The 24,290-nt window shown below is 42.3% G+C and overlaps 1 protein-coding gene across 9 annotated transcripts in view; it reads right to left on the bottom strand.

Annotated features, from left to right (window-relative positions):
- The window catches only part of PDE1C (phosphodiesterase 1C), a 504,797-nt gene that overhangs the window by 280,891 nt on the left and 199,616 nt on the right, over nt 1-24,290 (bottom strand). The window contains exons 1-3 of one of the 9 annotated variants that reach the window (XM_027075225.2): nt 21,466-21,882; nt 20,794-20,896; nt 1,364-1,390 (exon numbers count right to left, since the gene is read on the bottom strand). The exons of 7 other annotated variants lie outside the window; for them this stretch is intronic. In XM_027075225.2, coding sequence (XP_026931026.1) covers nt 1,364-1,390; nt 20,794-20,894 — 128 coding nt within the window. In that variant the 5' untranslated portion in view covers nt 20,895-20,896; nt 21,466-21,882. Of the gene's footprint in view, nt 1-1,363; nt 1,391-20,793; nt 21,313-21,465; nt 21,883-24,290 lie in introns of those variants that run through there. One more of the 9 variants, XM_053218255.1, reaches the window with a different exon arrangement.

Genomic DNA, 24,290 nt, shown 5'->3' with positions numbered 1-24,290 from the left:
TCTATTAATTTGCACTTTACATGACTTCAATGAAGCTGGCACAAGACAGTCTATTTTTTCATTACATCGACATAATAAGAAATGCAACAGCATTCATGTAAGATATGCAAAAATATGCTTTCAAAAATAATCTACATAGTAATTTGAAACTTGACAGGTTTGAGCCACTCTCTTGTAAAACTCTCTCCAACCTATTTATCCCTTCTTAAAATAAAATCGAAGCAACTTTGAAATATCTCATGCCCCAGGTTAGCCACAAGTAAAAATGATAAATTACCTTTTACTACTGAAGACTATTATGCCCTCTAATCTGAGTGATTAATTTATATCCTGCTCAGTGGTTCACATGCAATTACTACCATGAACCCGATGAACTTGAACAAGACAGAATTATTTTGCCATCTGTATAAGCTCACTATATTTAGAAAAGTATAGCAACCTCCAAGAAGCCCTAAGGTTTTGTTCATCTTCTCTCAACGATGTGTGCACCTCTAAATCACATATCAAATTGTAACACCACTACTTTAGATTATCGACTTTATTTGGAAACCATAGGACAGCACTCTCTACCATGAGATGATGCTCATTAGAAAAGGTAAGAGTAAAGTAGTCATCCGAAAGTACCATTGTTAAAACCTACTGCATTGGTGATTTTTTTTTTATCTGAATGTAATCTGTTTAATGTTATAACACCAAAATCAAATCTAATCGATGAAAAGTAGACACTAGCCTTTTCGACTGAACTGCGGGCTTCTAATGCTTGGCAAACAAAAGGTCTGAGCAATGCTATTTCTTTGGAATGTGCTTTCCAAACTCTTCTCAATAAAACAAAGTAAGGGAGGATGATAAAAGATGATCTTCTACTTTAAATTATCTTTTCCATGGTTAAACCAAAAAGACCAATAATGCCCTTGAAGGACTTTGTACCTATTTTGAGCTCAACAGCATTTTGTCAGAGAATCAGGCAAATAGGAATTGCAGGCAAAGGAAAATTCAAATGCTAAAAGTATACTTAAAGATGTTTTTATACTCCCATCCACAAACCTTCAGCACCTCCCAGGCCAGCCCCTCTCCGGTCAAAGTTTTAGTAAAGTCACTAGGTGGATCAGCAGTTAACAGGCCTTTTCATCCATCAGATCCATTCTCACAGGAAGGTATATACTCACAGTGCCACCCTAAATGTCTGCAATCAATTTTTAATTCCAGCAGCAGTAGTGATCCAAAGATTAAGTGGGGACCTCACTGAGAAGGAACCAAGAGACTGTTCATTACACTGAACGTCCACCATGAGCCAGACTTGCGATGAGTTGCACCATTAATGACTCAACCAACCAGCTCCCCTTTCTCAGAAAGACACTCTTACCTCTGGGATGTTTTCTTATATTTCCTCCTGTAGGAAAAGAAGCATAAACACACATCAGAAAAGGGTTTGTGGCAGGCAGTGAATTAGAAAAGGTAACTTCAGCAGGGATGGGTATGAAGGGGAACTTCAGCAGGGATGGGCATGGAAGGTTCTTTCTGTGAGGCTTGTGAGTTTCCAATACCAGCTAAAAGTTTCAGATTATTGTGTCATATTGTGGTCAGATGCATACAAGCAGTCTTAACAGTTACAAATAGCCTCCCAGGAGCTCAGTGGCTCTGCCCTCCTATGTTCTTCCCCTTCCCCTTTGAAGGCAGTGTAGTATCTGGGGTGAGGTCAGGCTTTAAAGACCACAAGACCCAGATTCAAATATCAGCCTTTCTATTTGTTAGGTTCATGGGGTTGTTGAGGAGTAAATGGGCAGGGTCTTGTAAAGCATTTCTTTTGTCTGGCACATTTTAAACACCCAATAACTATTAGCTATTTGTATTGTAACTATTATTACTATTGCCTACACCACATAGCACTGGAGTCCCTTTAAGAATGTGCCTTTTACAATGAAAATGAGTCTTTCCGCTAAACCATAAGATCAGACATAAGCTCTTCCCAGAAGGAAGAAGGGAGGAAAGGGACAATGAGAAAGTCTAGAAGCAAAGGGGTAAGAGCAGCAGTAGGAACTTGCTAATGGCTCAGCTGTGGGCTAGTCTTCTAGAAGAACACTTCCGCAGGAGCAGAAATGGCTGGAGTTCTAGTGCACCTCTGCTATTTAGCCTTAGGCAAATCTACTGGGCATAGAGCTTCTTAATCTATCAAATGGAGATAATATCTGCCCTGGCTATCTCACCCAGGTCATGGTGGCATCCAAGGGGAAAGTGGCCATCAAGTTTACTATCCCAATATCTCAATGGTTTTTATGTTCATGTCAGTTTTTGCAAATTCTAAAGTCTCTCAAAAGAGTCTGAATAGGATCTTAACTGGAGGGGATTCAAGGAAAGAAAGTGGTGGGAGAGGAAAATGTGTCTTCCTTGCTGCATCTCCAAGAAGTGCAATGCTTCCCAGTTGTAAGGAACTAAGGAGTTCCACACCTACGCTCCCATTACAGTCACTGCATCCAGGAAACCAAGCCACTGATTTGCTCATAGAGCTGTATGTCACACATTTTTTTTAAAAAGGGCACAGATGTTTCAAATTCAGAATCACTATGACCTGTTACATCTCTGTTCAGATGAAAAAATGAATGACGGTGTTAGGTGTTAAATGAAGAAAGCAGCATGCAACGCAGAACCTACAGGATGATCTTGCCTAATGTACCAAATATCTATCTGAAAGGAAACACCAGAATGAAAACCATGACCACAGGGTAGTGGATTAATCGATCACTGCCTTTATATTTACTATTTTTACGATTATTCTATACCTGTATATAGTCACATATACAGATATACAGATATATAGGACTATATGAAAATATAGAGATATTTACATGTTTGAATTTTATCATATATAAAGAGAGGAGGTCAACTAACAGAGCGGGTTAAGGCTTGAACTTTAGAACAAACTGTTCTGATCTTGGCTCTGGCACTTAGCTCTACAATATGTGACCAGTTCTTCAACACCTCTGAGCCTCAGTTTCTTCATTTATAATGTGGGAATAACCAGAGAACCTCTCCCAAGACCTTGTGATAAGAAATAAATGAGATCGCCCACATGAATGTCAGTTTCACAAATGCAGATTCTTTGTGTGGTTCCCCACAGTAACCTAGTGCCTAAAACAGCGCCTTGCACCCCCTCTAAAAGCTGTTCCTGGACCCCATCAGCAGTGACAGATCACTCTTCAGGCAGTAGCCAAGGGCAGAGGTTCCATCTACAGGCACAGAGCACAATGAGTTGTGGTGTGGCTCATGCCCTTGGCCCTTGTTAGGACTGTTGTCTACTAAACTGTGTTAAGAAATCTCTAGCAAGATAATAATAATCATCATCATCCATTGAGAGTGTGCAAGAACGAAAGACAATTGGGCAGGCAGGCCAGATGGATGCTCCTGGCTTCTACCCAGAAGCCCAACTAATTCTATCAGCAGAGGGTATCTTCAAAGGTCAGAAGAAGACAACCTTTGTTATTGGCTTCCACAGAATTCTCCTAGCATTTGCCAAGAAACATGCAAAGCAAATGCTGGGAGCGCTGAGACAAACAAAGATGAACAAAAATTAGAAGAGCTTCCATTTCCAGCACCCACTAGTAACAAGCACTCAAAACACATGGCTAATCCTCACAATACCACTGTTAAAATCCACTCTCTGAAAGAAATCTGGATTCTAAAAACAGAAATGAAGACATGTACCTTAAGTGTTATTTTATGATAACAACCAATACAAGGGGGGTGGCTCAGAAAGCTTCGTGAAGGAGGTAGTTTTGACTGATGGCTGGGATTTCAGCAAGGACAAATACGAAAATATGAGACAAACAGGTAAGGAGAGCATGTCTAGCGACCTCAAACCAGCCCAGCCCAGCCTAGCCAGATATGGGAGGAGATAGGCTAAAAAAGTGCTGAGGACAAAGTTAAGAAAAGTATTATAATTTACACCCTGTTTTAAAAGATGATACCTGGGAGAAGGGGTCACCTTTTGCATTGCCTTGTCTCATCTCCAAGTATGTGGAAAGACAATAGGGCTCTGGAATGTGACAGACTCAAAACCCAACCACTACCCCCACTCCCAGCCGTGAGACCTCAGGTATGCTCTATGCTAAATCAAGCTTTAGTGTCCACATCTGTAAAATAGAAGGAATGATCTCAGAGGGCATAGCCAGGTACATGTATGCCATATAGACATTCTAAAAATTTTGCATCTCCTTGCCCCTATTTTGAGCTTCTTGAGGTCAAGGATCCTATTATGTAGATCTGTGTATCTACTCCAAGGGCTTGCACATCAACTAGCACATGGGTGGCACACAACATGCTTGTTGGCAAAATAAATGAATCATTTGCAGCTGCCACTCACACTTACCAAAATACTGGTTGTGCTTTTGGTAGACCCAAAGAAACAGAGACCAAAAATCTGATTTTCAGTATAATCCACTCCTGACACTCACTCCTCACCCTCATAGATGCATCCTTGGTTTCACAGACCTGAAGTTCTCTCTTCCCATCTTGTCCCAGATAGTTTCAGAACCAAGACAGATCCAATCCAAATAGTGTCATCTTATACTGGAGTTTAAAGGTTGGCACTTAACACACTGGAGAAAATGTACTTCCATGGAAATTACCCCACTCAAGATCCACTCACAGATCATTTGGACTGGGCAAGATCAGTGAGGCCTGAATGAGCCCTACTTATCCTTCAGCTCTCAGCTGAGACATGACTTCCTCCTGAAAACCTTCTAGGGTCTCCCAAACTGGACAGTGCTCCTTTTGTATGTCCCACGGTGTCCAGAGTTCACCCACATCATTGCACTTGTCACTCCAGATAGTTAGGATCTGTTATGCTGATGGCAATGATAGCTTGTCTGCTACCTGCTGGTGTTTCTCTCTTTCTTAACACAGTGACTGTCAAATGGCAGCTACTCAATATATTGCTGGGGAATGAAGAAGTGAATTTATCAAGAAACTGATCAAAAACTTCTTTCTTTCTACTCATTTCCTTCTGTTCAGCAATGACTTACTATAAGCAGTGAGGACACCTACAACAGCCATTGTTTTCTACACACACGAGGAATGTAGTAAGAGAAGGCTGGGGGCCTCACAGTTGTGGAGCATCTCCTCTGTCCCATGTCCATTACACAAAGTAACTCACTTTGACATCTACAGACCCTGGGAGGGCTACCTCACTTTTCACTTGATGGAAGGGAGGTTCAGAGAGGTTAAGTAACTTAGCTACGGATACAAAACCTTCAACTGGTTGAGAAAGAAAGCAAACTCTGAAGGCTTCAAAGAAAATTATGCAAATAAATCAAAGGGTGCCAAGAGGGAACTTAGACACTAGACAAAAATAAATAAAACCAACAACGATAAAACAAACTGGGTCCTTTCCTTCCAAACGCAGGAAATGAACTGGAAAAGAACCCAGTTTATTTTTGGCCTTTTGTTTTTAAGAACTTCATCAGAATTTATCCCTGATTCATAACCTGAAAGACAAAAGGAATATTTTTAAATGTTCTGTTTTGTTTTTTCAAAGTTACTTCCAATTTACAATTTTTTGAAACCTGAAACAATACGCTGCAAATCTCAAAATTCACATAGCTAGACTGAGTCGATATAAAAAGTAGAGAATGACCAGGAGCTGCTGTGCTCTGAAATCTGGCAACCCTGGCAGCATGGGAGATGGAGATGGCGTGGCTTCATGCTCAGACAGAAGGCCGGTCATCTCCACAAGGCCAGGCCAAGGGAACTGTATCCACGAAGGTCTAGAACAGCGCTTTGCAAACTGTGCCCCAGAATGGGCTCTGCCCTCCTCACTCTGTGGACAGGCAATACAGCATTATGCTGATCGCTTGCCTGGACTCAAAGCTTCCTCCAGCTTGGAGTATCCAATAAGCTATGTGACCTTAAGCAACTTCTATCACGTTCCCAACCACCAGTCTCCTCATATGAAAAGCCGGTTAACAATAACACCCACTGCACAAGACGATGTGAGAGTCAAGTGTAAGAATAATGTAAAGCCTTTAGCACAGTGCTGGGTATTCAGTAAGGGTTTGAGAGTCAGCTACTATATTAATAACAGTACTGAATAAATAATAATGGTATTTTAAGTCAATAAGTTTCCAAATTTTGTTTGAAAAAAAAAGCTTTTCATTGATTAAAGAAGCAAAGAAAAAAGGCTGCAGATTGTTTTCTAAAAGTTAAAAAAAAAATTGAATACTTGCAATTCTCCTTATCTTAGAACACTTGAACCACGAAGAAAGCAGGTGCTAAGCTCAGTGTTGCTAAGAGGAGAAGGAGCCGAAACAGTGTCCAGCTTACCCCCAAGCCCGAAGGACCCTGCAGGCTATATACCGTGCCACACACTCTGGCTGTGGTCCCAGTAAACCTAGCAGAAGTGCACATGTCCTTCTAATGTTGAAGTAGGACCATTGTTGAGAAGGCAGGAGAAAAAAAGTATAAGTGAGTATTTATGAACTAGACGCCATAATAATCCTTAGAAATATCTCAAGTTACTTTGTTTTGAGAGGCAGAGAGAAAAAGAGAGAGTGTAGGGGATGGGCAGAGAGAGAAGGAGACATAATCTTAAGCAGGCTCTACACCCAGCATGGAGCCTAACACAGGGCCCGATCTTTATGACACTGAGATCATGACCTGAGCCAAAATCGAGTCAGCTGCTTAACTGACTGAGCCATCCAGGCGCCCCTTTAAAGTTGTCTTTTGATAAAGATTCTTTTTATCAAGCACTCCCTAAAAACTGAAGCCCATTGAGTTGCTAACACAGAATCCCTAAGCACCCACCAGAAGTTGTAACTCAATGCAGAGACATGATGTACTATAACCAGCATTGACTGACCTGTATCCACTTACCTCTTAGGCAAATTAAAAGCCTCCTGGTCTTCACTGAAAACCAATGTCTGTTTCATCTGGAATGTTTCTATGGAATTGTGGATTGACCAAGAACTATCATCGGTGGGTGTATGTGTATGTGTATGTGTACATGCACGTGTATAGAACAGGAAGTGAGGAGGTGGAAAATTTCCCCTCAAAGGCTTCCGTCCGTTTATACCCAGCTGATCACATTCTGCAAAGTGAATACTGAGATGAGAACATCACCAAAGAGCAAAGGGCACTGACCCCCAATATTTTAAAAAGTTACCGAAAGCTCTCCATAGCTGTGTCATCTAGCAGAGGCTTCTAGACACTGAACTTCATTTTACCTCTCCTGGCCCCAGCCAGGGAGAAAAAGGATGAAATTAAGCAAGCATAAAAGGGGTGATTCTGTCCATAGTAAACCTGGACCTACTTGGGGACAGAGCCCAAACAGCAAGGGAACAGCAAAAAACAACAAGGCAGGAGCAAGGATGCTTCTGAGGGGCTTTATTTGCTTTTTGGGTGGCTTGGAGTTCCCAAAGTACCAGGCATGCCCACAATCAAATAAATGTAAGTTTCACATACTCCAAAGTGAAACAGATGACTTGGGAATCATTCCTGATAGCCCGGATAAGTGAGGGTTGAATAAGCACTGATGTTAAATTACGAAGCGGCTGGCAGTCTTTCGTTTTTTTTTTAAGTGAGTATCTTTGAGTAAGAGCCATATGGGTGCTACAATAATGAGGTTTATAAATAGGCTTAATATTCAAACAACCTGGCTTAAAAAAAAAAAAAAAAAAAAAAAAACCTTGTGTTCAGTTTCAAAGTTGACAGCAAGATACCTCCCAGTGGGGCACAAGAGGGTTTTCCGGTGTGGGAAGTTGAATGTGCAACAACTACGCATGCACAGTGAGAACTCTAGCTCTCGGCCTTCAGTGTTTGCCGGCACTTCCAGGCAATGGTGACTCATTCTGCTCCAGATCCCGTCTCCATCCTTCCCTACCAAGGTCACTACTGCTGCCGATACACAGACAGCTTTGGAAATCTTGGTTCTCGGCCCTCAGTTTCCTAAAGGGAGAGGAGATTGGGGGACAAACTCAGAAAAAGTGCACAGAGTTAACTGAGTGGAGTTAACTACATGTTCTCAGAAGTTGAGCTCCCTTGTGGGAAAGTGGACTACAATAAAATGTCCCAAATACCCATGAAATGAGCAAGGACCTGAATGATCATCTGATCCTCCAGTTTTGTTTTTCATTGGCATATGGGTTACAGGCTGAAGAGAACCGGATATCTCTGGAAACTTCTGAATACGTCTTAAATCATTTGTATGAACTACTCTACATGTTGCTGAGAATGGAAGGTCCTTGTACATTTCTTCTTCATCTACCAGTGATTTCATTTCCATGATGCATACATTAAAACCTAGATTTGCAAAGCTTTGTGTATATTGACTGCTTGATGGCACTTCTCATATTTGGAACAAGTAAATGCCATTAAGAAAATGTATATAAATTGCAGTCTCCTGGCACCTTCTGGCAGAGTATTGGGGAGCGGGAGAAGATATTAGAGAATGTGAGAGATTCTCTTCCGTTACTAGCTCAAATATTTCTTAACTGATGAGCTACAGAATGAAAATCCATATGGGCACTGATTCCATTTTCTTTCATGGCCAAAGATCCAAAGCAATATAAAAAATGAAAAATAGTAAAATGATATAAGCTCACTTTCACCTGGAATAACCCAATAATTACTAAAGGGTTGTTATTCTTTAAATTTTCTAGAGAATTTTTCTGCTAGTTCTTTCTTTTTGGGGGGATGGGGATTGTCCCACAGATTCACACTCTTCCATTTAGCCTTGTTAGAAAAGGAAGATCATATTCAGAGTCAGCGACTCCCTAGGCACAAACCTGCAATATGTACTCATCACCCAAAGTGATGAGATCAAATTCAAATGAAGAAGTGAGGTTTGGGGACGAGGATGGTGAACCCGAAGAACAACAGAACGCTAATCTGAAGCAGAGCTGTAAATAAGACCATCGATTTTTAACTCACTCCTAGAAGCAAATATGTTTGTATCTAGTGCTGGCTGGGCACTGGAAAGAGGAGAAATCTTTAAGAATTAATCCAAACTAAACAACCCCACAGGAAGCCCCACCTGGAACAGCACCAATTCACTCAGCCAATCCACACGGTGCCCCACGCTCCCATATTCCCGAAGGCCTGTTTCTTCATTGTTCTCCCTCCCCAGCCCCCCTATCTGCCTGCAGACAGCTGGCCAGACATAGAAATCCAAATCTCTTGTTCATGCCTGCTTCTCTCCTGGGCCTGAGTTAAAAATTCCAGCACTTGAATTACTGTCCAACAGGCCCCCAAATGGGACTCCCCCCCAGAGAATGCTGAAATCTTCTGGAAAGCAAGGCTTTTTGAACAGACCAAGCACTATTTCCCTCCTGCTTAAAGCTAGGCAGTGAGCTAATCACTGGCACCAACAACAAAATATGGAAAGGTTTTTAGAGAAAGAAAATAGAAAGTAAATGTCATGCTTGTAGAAGTTCAGGTAGTACTTTTTTGCATAAATTATTTATCCCTCTATTCACATATTTACAACCACTTGCTGTGTTATAAGCACAGCAAAACTGTGTGGGTGGGAAAGGAAGAGATTTCTGTGACCTCCTTCTTAGGAGCCTGGCTCCTGTTTAGATAAACATCAATGAGAAAGGCTGAAAACAAAAATATTTCTTAATATCCATGCAACACTGCCAAAGTGGAGATAAATCCAAAGGATTAAGACAAAATCTTACTCTCCACAGATGTATCCCTGTAATTAGGGGAGGAGTAGAATTTTTTAAATTGAATTATCCAAAGAGTTGCTCCAGGTCTCTACTTTGCTCTTCCTCATGTGTATTTAGCCGGAACAAAAACTGTATCTTCTGCCAAGTTTAACTTCGGCGACCAGTCTAATCTTTCTAAGCCTTTCCTATCTACTCTAGGAGTATTCCTTCCCTCGCTCCTCTCTTCCACCCTCCTCCCAACTCTTATCCAAACCTACTCATGGCAGAAAGCAGCTACTGGCCATTTACAACTCCAGGTGACTTTAAGTCAACACACAGTTCCTGGGGAGCAGAGATCCTTCCTATTTCCTCCAAAACTTCTCTAACAGTAACATCATCCACAGAAGACTCTTCTCTGGACACAGGCTCTGTAAATTTTAACAATTTAAATATGGCAAAAATAATGGGAATATCCAAAAAAACAGAAAAAAAAAAGAGGGAAAAAATTAACTAGCAGATACACTCATAGGGACCATTCTGAGCTCTACTATCAACGGAAATCAGTTGAACATTTGAACCAAATTCTGTTTACCTATAGTTACCTTCACTGAAACTATCCAAAGACTCCCAGAAATGGGTGCTTTGAACAATTCCTTTATTTTTTTTAACCATGACTAATTTTAGTCCATAGTTTTGTAGAAAGAATGACAATTCTAAACAATATTTATGGAGCTTCGATTTATGGTAATTAATCCTTTTGTGTCACAAATGAGCAACACAGAACTCTATTCGTGAAAGTATTTGTGGTCCCTCATAGTTAGCAGACTTGATTTCCAAATACAACCTCCTGGAATAGTATACTAGATATAAAATAGGTAATTTAAAGGCATTATAAGACACATCACAGTCATCCTTAGACAAGAGTCAGAGAGATAGAGAAAAAAATGGGTCAGATATTAGTCTGAATTTGAACTATTCCTAAAACACACATGGAAGTAGATTTCAAAAACTAATCCTTCAGGGGGCACCTGGGTGGCTCAGTCAGTTAAGCACTGGCAGTGCCTGCTTTAGATTCTCTTTCTCTCTCTCTGCCTCTCCCCAGCTCATGTTCTCGCTCTCTCTCAAAATAAATGATAAATTAACTTAAAAGAAAACTAATCTTTCACTACTAGATTTACTCAGAGCGTCTCTAGAGTGCAGGAAAAGTCATGGTTATTTCAGCATTTTGGTTGTTTGGAATCTGGATAAACAAAACTTAATGTTCTTTGGATGTCCAATAGTGACTTTCGGCCAAAATATTCAACGCATTCTTATGTTGATTATTTAAGGTTTCACTCTTCTGGTGGCCTTAAGGGAAAGGAAAGCTGTTTCAGCAGAATATTGAATAGTGCGTCGCTGCAATAGACCTCTGGAAGAGAATGAAAGTGGAAGAAGGGAGAGCACTTTGGGGAAGGCCTTAAAGAGTAGGAAAAGGGCCATGAATGAGGAAACATGGTGTGGAAGGTGAGAACTACACCAGGACCTGTGCAGTGCCCCAAGAGACAGAGGCCTGGTGTGTCCATCATAGGGCACCTCAGGAGCAGCAGTGACCCCACGGAGCACCACTGGGCAAGCCTAGACAAAGGACAACCTCCTGCAGAATCTAGAGAGTCTACCCAGCCAACCTTCAAGAGGCCCTGCTGTGGTGCTTGGGCTCCACGCTTTGGGTCTCACTGCCTGGCTCATGCTCTGTAGTTCCCAGAAGGTCCATGGTGAGGGCCCAACTTCATTTGGCTTCTTGGGTCATAGTCTCTTTCTTCCCTTGGAATACTGGGAATGATCCTGCCTTCCCCACCCCCTCAGGTTTTTGTCTCTGTTCCAAATCCATGTTATGGTGAGCATGGCACCAAGTAGTCAATATAAAGGTTCCAAGCAAAGCTATGTACACATTATGAGCTGGCCTTTCCCATCTGTTGGACAAGAAAATGTCAATGAGAAAATATATATAAACTTACAGTCTTCTGGTACCTTCTGTCAGACTATTTAGGGTGTCACACTAAACTGCATTCTCTGTGTCTGTATATACACATACATATAATTTATTTTTCTTCTTACTTTGTTGGACTATACATTATACCTCCAAACCAGGCTTTTCCATTTATCTCCAGACTCATTTATCCAACTGCTCATGGCTTCACCACATCTATTCAAGGACATCTTATAGGCCCCTCATATTCAATATGTCCAAAACTGAACTCATTATCTCTACTCCCCATTCACTGTGCTCCCACGCACAACCAAACCTACAACATTAACCCCCACCCCACCTCAGTGGGCCTGATCTAAGTAAATAGCATCTAGGAATGAAGCTAAAAACCTAGGAGTTTTCCTAGATTCCACACTCTTCCCCATTTCCCACATCCAAATCCTGTTGTCTGCCTCCTGAAAATCTCTCAAATCCATCCCTATAGACCTACAATGGCTTCCCATTGGTAAAACCCCTGGTCTAAAGAAGAAGCCTCTCAGCCTTAGTGCATCATCTGGGAGCCCTCCGTGCCATGAGAGCCAAGCAAGGGAAGCAGTGAAAGTGCAGGCTAAAGCGTAAAACAAGAAAGCTGAGGCAGAGGTCCAAGTAAACTGCTAACTTCTGCACCCATGGAAACCACAGGAGCAGAAACAGGAAAGCCAGAGGTCAGGGATGCTAGTACCAATTTGTTGGTACATGTCTACTTTCTAAAGCTTGATTCAATGGATCTAGAAATCCGTCACCATCTCATCACAATGACCACCTTTGAGACCCACCTTGCTCATATCAAAACAGTCCCTTTTGGTCCTTTGCCCTGGACCTGTGACTTTCAGGACTAATTCTGTTTTCATTTGTAGCTGAATGTGGCACATGTACAATAAATCATCTCTTCTGCTATCTTAGCTGAAGAAATAAATAAAATAAAATAATAAAAAAAAATAAAATAAAACAAAATAAAATAAAATAAAATAAAATAAAATAAAATAAAATAAAATAAGAAGCAAGATCCAATCCCTCTCTAGCCACGTCTTGAGACTCCTGTCTCTATACAATCTTGACTCTAGCCACGTGGCCTTCCTGTTTTTTCAGAGGTGCCATGATCCTTTGGCTTTTTTGCACATGCTGTTTTCCCAGTCCCTGAATACCTTAGAACACTCTTCCTCAACTCTTTACATAACGAATACCTACTTGTTCTTCATAGCTCATTTTAAATCTCACTTCCTCAGAGAAGCCTTCCCTGATTTTTGCACCAGGTTTGGGCCCTCTATTATATTTTTCCGCAGCACTCGTCAATATAAATAATTACTTGTGGAATTACATATTTAATATTTGCTTCTACCAGTAGACTGAATGTTCCCTAAAGGAGGGAGCCTTTATCTTGCTTCTCACTGCTTGGTGCCTGGTGCGTGGTAAGTGCCAGAGAAATGTTTGCCTAGTGAATGAGTGATGGATTACTTTCCTACATATAGTTGTATGTGTAGTCGTTCAGATATATCAATAAAATTCATTACCTATAATCATAAATTATGTCTTCTCAATTGAATTATTCTCTAAAGCTTTTCATTATTTCACAACCTAGAAACATCTAGGCTTTTCTTACACTCATGAAGACTCATTTATTTTATTTAATAAGAGCTGTCAAAAGGTCTTTAATAAAGAGTACAGTTCAATAAGTCTGAAGAATACCAAAGTTGACATGGATTCGGTATACTTTCTCCAGAAACAAAGTGTTCCATTTGTTGGGGAATCCACTTTTTATTGCTGATGAGAAGTTGTGATGCTCATTCTCCAAGCTGTTAAAGACTACTTTATGGGCCTCAGACTCAACAATTATTTTTCTTAGTCTCTAATCAAAAAGCCATGACTCAGGTCATGTAAGTGCTTTCCCTCCATATGGAAAAACTGGAACCAAGCAGTTTCTATGAGCCAAAGAAAACTAAAGACAGAAAATTGAGCTAGAAATGTAGAAATACCCTCTACTCAGGGCTGCATCCCAACCAATAGAGACTGTAAAGCTTGGTCAAAATAATAAATACTTAGCTTGATAAATAGTGAGTTGTAATTAGCTAATAAGTCAGCACAACCAAATTATGTTAAGCAAGTGATGATGTACTAATATACTGCATTAGTATTCAAGTAAAGAAAATTTCATTCTAAATGTAAAAACCCATTTACCCTTTATATATTTACCTCTTTCTCCCTCTTAATATATATTAAGAACCTATTCAGGTGAGACTTTATTGATCTTTATTAGGAAAAGAAAGACTCAAAAATAATCCCTCATATACAAATGCCTTCCTTCTCTGAATCCTAGGACATTGTGTCAACATCACTTATTTAGCAATTAATTATTGCACATACTTTTATTGTTGTTTTTTAACTTTTCATATGTATAAAGATTTATACTGTCTCCCTAACTAGACTCCAAATTTCCTGAGAACAGGGTTTTTCTATATCTCCTCTGAAGCTCCTGGTATCTGGTATAGAATAGGAGACCAACAAAAATATGCCAAGCCATTCCAATTACATGACAGATTGGAAGGGCCAATTAATACCCTAAAATACGTAATCTGGAGGAAATAAGTAATTTTTTAGATTATTCTTTTGGCATTGCTTTATTAGTGAGATTCACGTGAAGCTCCTCTTTCTTAGGTCATCTGTTTGCGAGGCTTTTCCTCAGAAACATGACTCTCAGACCCACTGCTCCAAGCCAAAGGTCTCTCCATAGTTCCAGTCTATCACCAACACCTACATGGATCTTCCAGAGGCTATTCCATTTCAACATATCTAAACCCAAGTTTATCACTCTGCTTTATCCCAGCCTGCTCTCCTCTCCATGGCCCCTAATAAGGCAAATGGCACCAAACTAAGACACCCAAGCCAAAACAAACTTGGAAGACAACTTCCCTTTCTCTCTCTGCTCCAAAACTAACTGGCACTACACTAAATTCAAGAATCTTCTCCAAACAGTTGCCAGGCCTCAAATTCCATCACCAGTCTGTCCTCTACACTTCTTCCAGAGTAGCCATCCTAAAATTCAAATCTCAATTTGTTACTCTCCAGCTTAAAGCCTTTTAACACTTCCTTATAAGTAAGAGATAAGATGAAAACTCCTTAAAATTACCTGTACAAAATAAAAAATATTCTCTGTAGGATGAATGGAGAGTGGAACACATTTGTGTCTATGTGTGTGTGTGTGTGTGTGTGTGTGTGTGTGTGTGTGTAATATAGCAAAATGTGTTCAAATATTTGCCTCCTTAAACTATGAGCATGTACAGTTTTGAATAAAACAAAAAGCAAATCTCCTAGAATTCCATGTATTACTACCTGGCGCATGCCTTCCTTTCCAACATTCTCTCTCACTCCTCCTCAACGGGCCAACATCTCCCATGCCTCTGTACCTCTGCACACTCTGTTACCTCCATTCATCAGCTTTCATCTATCCCTCAAAATTGCACTTGATAAGCTGCAAGAGGATATCACACAGCTACCTTTCAAGGAAAGTAACTAAGGCTCTTGGGAATTAATTGATTTATAGGGAAAGGTAACCCTGTGAGGTCCCTAAGGGACCAGGGACCAATTTAGGGGCCAAGTGCTTTTGGTTTTAATGTTAATTTATTTTTGACAGAGAGAGAGAGAGAGAGACAGAGTGCGAGTAGGAGAGGGGCAGAGAGACAGGAGACACAGAATCTGAAGCAGGCTCCAGGCTCCAAGCTGTCAGCACAGAGCCCCACAGGAGGCTCAAACTCACGAACTGCGAGATCATGACCTGAGCCGAAGTCGGACGCTTAACCAACTGGGTTACCCAGGCGCCCAGGGGCCAAGTGCTTTTGAGGTGACCTGGGAGATTTCTGTCCAGTAGTTCAACATTGGATGATAGCAAATTGACCCAACCACACCCTCTCCTCTTGGAGATTATCAATGAGAAGTGAGCATAGAGAAGGGCACTAGGATTCAGGCTTTATCCCTAGTAAATAGAAGAGCTTTCCCAGTTGCCCATAAAACCAGCTCATAATTCTGGGCTGATTTATTCTGGGCTGACTAGAGGACTCTTTGCTTCCTCAAATCTTTGCAAAACACTTCTTTGCATCTTTGCACAAGGCTGACATGAATGAAAAGGATCTGCGCGAGTCTCTTCCTTGTAACTCTAAGGACTCCGCTAGAATAAATCTGCAGCTGACTGCCAGTCGGCAACACCTTCTCTGGCCAACCCAGATAGAGGTGGCTCTCTGTGTATCCCTCTGTAACTATAGTCAACACTTCCAGCTTTTCCTTTCAGTCTCTCCTGCCAGCTTTGGAAGTGCTGAAGGGCAGGTATTTTATCTACTCTCGCACACCCAGAACTTATGAAAGTGCCTGGCATATAACAGACACTCAGTAAATATTAACTGAGTAAACTAATGTTGCCTGAACACTGATGGCGCTATTAAAACTTTCAGATGAGTACAGAGAAAATACAGCAGCAGAGGGCTTCATTAAATAAGAAATATGAAACCAGATATCCAAGCTTCTTTGTCTATGGCTTTCCCTCACATCTTTGCTGTGTAGTTTGGAAGAGTCACTTAGGTCTCGGTACTTCAGTGGGATATTAGTGAAGACCCTTTGAGAGAAGTCAAACTCAAAGCAACCTTAGCAGAAACAGCCTGGCTGGTGGTAGAGCTGGCAGAGTACAGAAACTGGGGCTTCTGGGAGCAGATCGGGGATTTCCACTCCATATTCTCCCCTCTGCTTTTCCCTAAGTGGTGGCTTCACTGTCTCCTATCACAGAAAGGTCTTCCCCATGAAGTGGGAAGTTGAGCCAGTGGCAGCCACCAGGAAAACCTAGAAGAAGGGAAAGCGGCACTCTCCAGCGGCCAAGAGAGCAATGCCAACAAAGGACTTTACCACTCGGTTCCGTGCCACACCTGAGACCTACCTACCACTCTTGCCACGAAGGTCAAATTCTAAGATTTGCCAGTCCTTGGTCTTGAGCTCATCCCTAATCAGGAGGGAGGCAAGGTCTATTACCACATTGGGGAATGGGAAAGCCCACCGAATAGACAATAGTCCCAGTCTGTTACCTTAATGGCTATTTACCTCCCTTTATATCATGATATCATTTTAGATAATGCAAAAGAACACATCATCTTCATAGAAAGTGTTATATAAGCATAGAATTTATTATACTGACTACCTCATAGTAAGGAAAAATAAACACATTATAGCTTAATTACAATTTTGACAACAGAATAAGTGAAACCTGTTCACTTGCTCTCAACTGAAAATAAAAAAGGTATAGAAACACTTTTTTGTCATCATAGAACAGTCTGGCAATAGAAAAACCCTTGGTCAGGACCCAAGGTACAAGTCATGACTCAAACCTACGCAGCCGTGAGGCTCCCCCACATCACCAGAGGAATAAAGTACAGCCGTTGTCGTATTTTCCCTGATTGGAAGATTCCCTAACAAAACAGCCATCGGGAGGGGCCCTTAAAAATTCCACCCTCTTTGCAGAGGAAAGAAGTATGACCACAGCACTGAGGGGAAACCGAGGTTTACAGAAACAAAAATGGGTTTAAAAAAAAAAGAGGCTCATCCCAGAAATGTAAGCAGATAGCATCCCTTTGACAGACATAATTAAAAAGCTCAGGTGTGCAGTATTGTTCCCTCCCAGCACAGAGGAACATGAACATGGGTCTGAGAGCTGCAGAGTGAGGATGAGGAACACCACAACCTTCAAATCACAGTTGGTCTCTATACATTGGTATTCAGCACCTCACGCAAGGAAAAAGAGTCGTCATTATGGTAAATATCAACGCTTGCAGGGTTTTGCCATCTCAGCTGGGGTACATAGTGTTTAAAATTCACATTTCCAGTATTCGATGTGCTATGAGCATGGCGATGATGCTACAAGGCTAGATTAAGAGTTTTTCCCAATTTTTTTCCCCAGAGAAATATGTGAATGAGCTCTAGGTTTCAAATACGTATCGATAATTTACTATACACCAGGTAGTACTGTAGGTGCTGGGGACACACCGGTGATCAAAACAGACTGGAAAAACTATGTCCTCATGAAGTTTATATTTTAGTTAGAGAAGACAGACAATAAACGTAATAAAAAAAATACCTAGCATTCAGGTGGTGAGATGTGTAAGAGAAAAAAATAAAGCATGGAAGGGGGATGGGTAGAGGTTGTAATGTATACAGGATCATTCCCTATATTCTCCTATGCTGTAGATTCTTGGCAGATAATAATAGCAGGAGCAACAATCCTCTTACTGCTGGTAAAGACCACTCCAGGCCAGTGCACAGAAGGGAAGAGGATATGGGGAAGGAAAAAGAGAACTTAGATAAACAAGAGTGGGATTCAGCCCTGGGTTGTGGCTTTGCCACATCTGTTCCTACCTCAGTTTAGATCTCTGTGCCCAATCTGGGTAATGATATTAACAAAACCTGCCTCCCACCTCGTTCATGGAATACTGGGTTGATACGTCATATGGCCTATAAGCTGATCCAAATATATTTGGATATATACATTCATGTTGAATATTATAAAGTTCATATTTGTGTCTTTATGTTTCTTTAATCACCTACTTACTGAACACCTACTACATGCCAGACCCTGCTCTGTACACTGGAGGTACAGCAGTAAGCAAGACACACAAAGTGTCCATCCTCAAGGAACTTATGCTCTAATACAGGAGATGAAAAATTCAATAGTAAATTGAATAGAAAAGATACTGACAAGAAGAAGACGCCACTGAACAGTCCAGGCATGAGATGATCAAGTCCTGAACTTAGATGGTTCCCAAACAAGCTGAACTAAATTCGTAACTATCTGTGATCATAAAGCCCTTTCTATAAGGGAGTCATGGTAATAAATTTACTTGAAAATCCAATAGGACTATTGGGTATTTATAAAATGATGAAAGGGCTGCTTCCTTTCTCTTACTGACAGTCTGTTGTGTGGACAAATAGAAACATACCCTTCCACCTCCTAACGGTTTCTAGTTTGTGAACTGCGAAAGTGTTATTCCAAGTGGTATAAATAAGCATGCCTTTGGTTTCCAGAGTCTTTAGCAACTTATCACAGCACTACTGTTTTGGTTTTTTAAGTGGCAGTAAGAACCATTAACAGTAGTAAAAAACTATGCCATAATTACGGTAGGAACATGTCCTTTTCGAAACAGAAAATGAAGAAACAGATCTCCTAGGATTGCTGTTAGGCAGAGCGTTTCAGTAGAAGGGTAAAGAGAGGAATTCAAAAACACACACTTGGAAAAGAATCAACCCACACCTTTCATGTTCAAAGGCACCGGATGCTGAATAGATATGAGAGACTAGAGAACGAAAATGTGGTTATATCACACCCCAACACCTTGGGGAGAGAAGCCTACAAGATATGAAGCAGAAAGCTACAAGACAGCGTGTTGTAAGCACTAAACACTTTTTTACACACATTCTCAGCCTGGCTGATTTGCCCAAACACTCCTCTCTAGCCTGAGTAGCTCCATGGAGTGGGCTGTAATTGTAAAGCAGCCAGAGAGCAGTCCTGAGTGTGTGCAGATGAGTCCCTCCAGCCGAGATGGCAAGGAGACCAGCCTGACTGCACTTTTACATTGCATACCTTGGACCCAGACTGTAGAGGCCAACAACTCTCTGTGTGCACCACAATATGATCAGATTGAATGCTCATTACCTATGACATGAGTTTATTGTAAACACTGCTCTGAAAGAGGCGCTGCCTTGCACGCGTCTCAACTGTCAGGACAGTCTGCCAACAAAAACAACAAAATTTCCACACAAGTTTACCACCTCTGCTTGCTTACAGCAGCCAGACAACTCAAAAATCATAGTATTTGGCATGGTTTCCCCTTTAGATCAATGGCAATGAAACTCACTTAGATTATTAATGGAAGGGCTTTTATAAATTACACTTTAGGGGACCCCTTAAAGAAACATACACTTTCATTATTGCTTCCCTTTAGAAACTTTGAATACCCTGGTCAGGATGTGGTCTCCTCTAAGATGAAGCTAACTTAGATCAGTGCCTTTTTTATTTTATTTTGAGATGTGATGTGTGTGTGTGTGTGTGTGTGTGTGTGTGTGTACACGCACACACACACGCACATGCTTTCAAAAACAATAACTACAGCAAAACAAACAAACTGCCAAGGAAGGAGCTGGTATTCCCATCTTTGTCCTTCATAAGGAACAGAATGTCTGGATAATATATTTGGAGAAAAAATTGTTTTTTTAACTGCACTAGATATTTGATGCCAAATGTCTAATGAAATGAGTATCGGGTAGTTATGAAAGATGTCTTTGGGATCTGCCTGGTCAACTGAGGAGCAAGATGTAAATATACAGGTATCATTAGAGCTTCCTGAATGGGGTAACCAGCTCTTCATTATCTATAAAATCTTTTCACAGAAAATACCATGTATTTTCAGGTCACCTCTCCTCAGTACCCAAAACCAGACAGAACCCAATGAAGTGAATGAAATTCAGAGATCTCTGTCCATCAGTCCAACTAGAATTCTGGCCACTATATTGAAAGCAAATGCACGATTTCACTATTCAAATACTGCTAGGAAACTCCACTGTTGGTTCTGACCCCCACTTTCTCCAAAAATAGCCCCTTCCTTCTGGTGACTATTTTAAGATAGAAAGAACCCTAAGAAAATATCAGAAGTTGAACTAGGCTGGGGAGAAGGAGAGGAAAATTTAGCAGCCAGAATGCATGTAGAATTTGAACGGAAGGTAAGTTCTTGGACCACCTGCCAAGATGTTTGCAAGCACTTTGCAGAGAATAAGTCTTCCTTCGATTAACAGTCCCCAGACTTTTCTCCCTGGGCAAAAGGACCAGAAACATCTCCATGGGTACTGAGCTACCACTGAAATCTAAGGACATTTCCTCTTTCCCCCAAAGAAAGTATGCTTTGGAAATAGCAAGGCATTCTAAAACACTCAGAAAAGTCTCTTTTGAAAAAAAAAGGGGGGGGGGGGAGGTAGCAGTGACTGTAATTAACAGAGAAGCAGTTGTGGAACTTCTAGGGCTGTACTTAAAGAGCCATGCAGGAACAGGGTGAGCAGTCATGGCTGTAGCTGTGTAGTAAAATACTGACTGCAGAGAGAAACGGGGCAAGAGAAGTAAATGGATTTACTTACAGCCCTCGGAGCCGAAGCCAGATTTTCTCGATCTGTTCGGGTTGCAGGTATTTCAGAGAGTTGCTCTCAAATTCTTCAATCTCCTTGGTCGGCGACTCCATAGCTGCAGGTTATCAGTGGGAGTGAGGCTGGGAGAGTTTGGGCTGGCCCTCCCCGCCTCCTCGCCGGCCCGGCCCTCGAGCCCCAGCCGTGCGCCGCGCGCCTTTGCCTGTCACTTTCTGTGCGCGCTCCTCCTTCTGGGCCCCCCAAACCCGGACTTACAGGGGGCTCGCAGCGCCGGCGACCCCCGGCCCAGGTGCCTCCTGGAGGCGGCTGCGGGGACCAGCCATGGTCCCGAGCTGCTCAAGGAGAAAGCACCTGGACCTAGTGGGATTTTTTTTTTTTTTTTTAACAAAGCCACAGAAGCGAACCGTGAGGCAGCTGAAGGACTGGGGGGAGCGAGGGAGGACCGAGTGTGGAGGGGAGACAGTGAGAAGGGGAGACAGGGGAGGGGATGCGCCGAGAGGGAGCTGGGGCGGGCGGGGTGCTCCGACCCCTAGGCTGCGCACGGGGCTCCGCCCGCGCCCCCAGCCCGGGGCGCCCCGCGGCCTCCCCCCCTCCCGTCCCCCCCCCTCTCCCCCCCCCCCACCGCCTCGCAGCCTTCGCGCCCCGTCTCTGTTTTCTTTCACTTACCAGCAGCTCCGCTGACAAGCGAGAAAAGTGACAACTGAGAAAAGTCGTCTGTCAGCGCGCCGGGGCTGGCGTCTGGTGTGACACCCGCGGGCGCGCAGGGAGGGGCGCGCCGGGCAGCGCGGTCCGCGGGGCACAGGCTCGCCAGGCTCTGGCCTCGGACCCGGGGCCCCGCGCGCCACGCACCGCCCCGGCGCACACAAGACCAGGCCCGCGGCGCCACGCGCGAGCCCAGGGACCCCGGGCTTGCGGGCCCCCCGGGGGGCTGCGGCGCAAACAGCGCGGCGAGCTTCCGCGGAGTTTATGGGGGGAGCCCTCAGGTATGGCTCACCTACTCGTCCTCCCTTGAGCCGCTTCCATTTTGAAATATTAAAGCAATTGGTAAGGACTAAAGTAACCACACATCACACTTAGAAGGTCCTGCTACGTTCCTGCTCTTGAGAGTCTTCGTTTCTCCCCCCCGCCCCCCACCCATGGTGCGGAGAAAAGGAAAATAGAAACCAACAGTGAGGAGGTAGGAGTTTCCACCGATTCCACATACTCAAGAGGTCCCCGCGGGGCCACGGCTGAGCAGACGTTGGGACTGGCAAAGAGTTTCAGCTCCACAGAGTGGCAACGCACCGTCTGTTTCCCCCTAGGTCATTCACAGTGTCAATAACACCCTGTGTGCTCTGGAGGAATGGGACCAGCTGTGGAGTTGGGAAGCGCGGTGGGATTAAGAGAGAGACCACAGACAGAACACTAGAAGATCCTGGCTCCGGGTGATTGCAGCCCTGACTGACCTCACAGAACTGGTGGTCAAACTCCCATCTAGAAGAAGCCACCAACACTTCCCTGGGCCATTTCAAAGCTGGCACTCAGGGCTCCTGAGATTCTGGGTGCAGCCTGCCCTGTAACCATAGTTCCCTCACAAGCAGTTAGATTCTTTCAGTCACATTCCCAGTGTCCTTTGGCTACCCATCAGTTACATACCTGCTTCTCAAAAATGAGAGACTTAAAGAACTCATGTTTCTTCATTGCTCAAGTAAAGTTACATTCATTGTGACCTTGACAAAGAAATAAAATGATAGTGTCAAAATCCTAAACGTTCACCCATTCGATGGTTGGCATTTACTTTCCAGAAATTAGAGGTTTCCATCCATCCAGTGGTGGGGATGGCATGGCTAGCCCCAGTCATTCCAGTGGAAGAAGGTATCTTCCACAAGGTGAGATGACAGACCTATTTGATTCAAAAGGACTTACACACTCACCTGCCACACAATCTGAAGTCACCTCATTAAAGTCAGTCCTTACGGATTTTCTGGAACCGCATACATTATCACTGAGTTAACACATTACTACCAGGCAAAGGTAGTATTAAGCAGCTACCATGATAACATGAAATTGATATATCTGAAAAGAACCAATTACCTACCCAATGTCACCCAGCAGGGAGCAGTGACCTGCTAGAACTGGATGCTTAAAAAAAAAAAAAAAAAAAAAAAAGACATTGTTTTAACCACTTGTTTTGGGGATGCAAGATGGGAGGCAGCATGGTCCCCAGAGAGGTTTCCATCTCTGTGAACTCTGGGCAGCCTGCTGTCAGAATATGGAAGTGTAGCAATGATAACAGCAGCAAACAGGTATCTCAAACTGTCTCTAGTCTGAGCAATGCTCTAAGGCTCTATGCTCACATAACACTGGCAACAACTCTAGGACGCAAATACTATTATGATCATCCCCATTTTACAACAAGAGAGCTAAAGCACAAAGAGGTTATCCAAACCCACTGGAAAATGAACTGACCTGGAAAAGCGTTTGAGTTATGGCTCATTACCCTATCCAGTACAAATCTGTTCCCCTCACAGGGTCCCATTTTCCACCTGGCTAATGTAAAGAATTTAGGCATAAAGATTTTTTACATCTGTTCCACCTTCATGATTCTATGAGGTCATCTGGAGAGAACTGGGGAAAGGAATTGCTGAAAAGGGACATGCATATGGCTGAAAACATATTTTAATTATGGCATGGTTTCTCCAAGGACTGGCCTGGGATGAAAGGATACAAGAGAATAATAAAGCATATTCATCTTCCTGCCCTCCACCATATGTATGACCTTTTCCTTGTCTGAGTAGGATTTGGGTTAAGTCAGAGAAAAGTGAATTTTAGAAGAAAAAAGAAAGGAAAAATTGTTCACTACAATTAAGCCCATCAGAAAGGGAAGACAAAAAAAAATATCCTTTAAAAAGTTTCTAAAAAGTAATTTTGTTTCATTTTTAAAAGCTTTTTAAAATTGTACATTAGAAAATTAGTAAAGATCTATCACTTTTTTTTTTTTTATTTTAGAGCCATATAGTTTTTGGAGTGGGAGGGACCTTAAAGATAATCTGGTTTAGTAGAAGTTTACAGATTTTTTAAGCAACAGAATATTTTATGTAGAATAACATTTTATAAGGGACTCCAGTGCACACCTCATATTTAAAGATTATAGAAAGTGGTGCTCTGGTTGAATGGGGAAGGGGAGTGGGGAGTGCTTAGTTCTCAGAGACAGAGTCCACCTCTTCCTTCTCTATATCCCATCCCTGTGTGGCAAATACTCCCACTTCACAGATGAGAAAACTGAGGCTAAAGTACCATAGACTATTTTAGGATTTCTTGCTCCTAATCCAGGGTTGTTTCTAAAGCACATTATGAAAGGTTGTCTTCTCTCTGCCAACAAAGTATTACTACTTTTAGATGCACCATGTTATTATGTCACTCAGACTTTATTCTCTTTATGTATCACAGGCAGGATATGCTTGATAGTTGCAATAGCATTACAAATCACAATTTCCACTGGCATTCCACCC

This window comes from Acinonyx jubatus, chromosome A2, assembly GCF_027475565.1.
Source record: "Acinonyx jubatus isolate Ajub_Pintada_27869175 chromosome A2, VMU_Ajub_asm_v1.0, whole genome shotgun sequence".
NCBI lineage: Eukaryota > Metazoa > Chordata > Mammalia > Carnivora > Felidae > Acinonyx > Acinonyx jubatus.
This window is presented reverse-complemented; position numbering and strand designations above follow the sequence as displayed.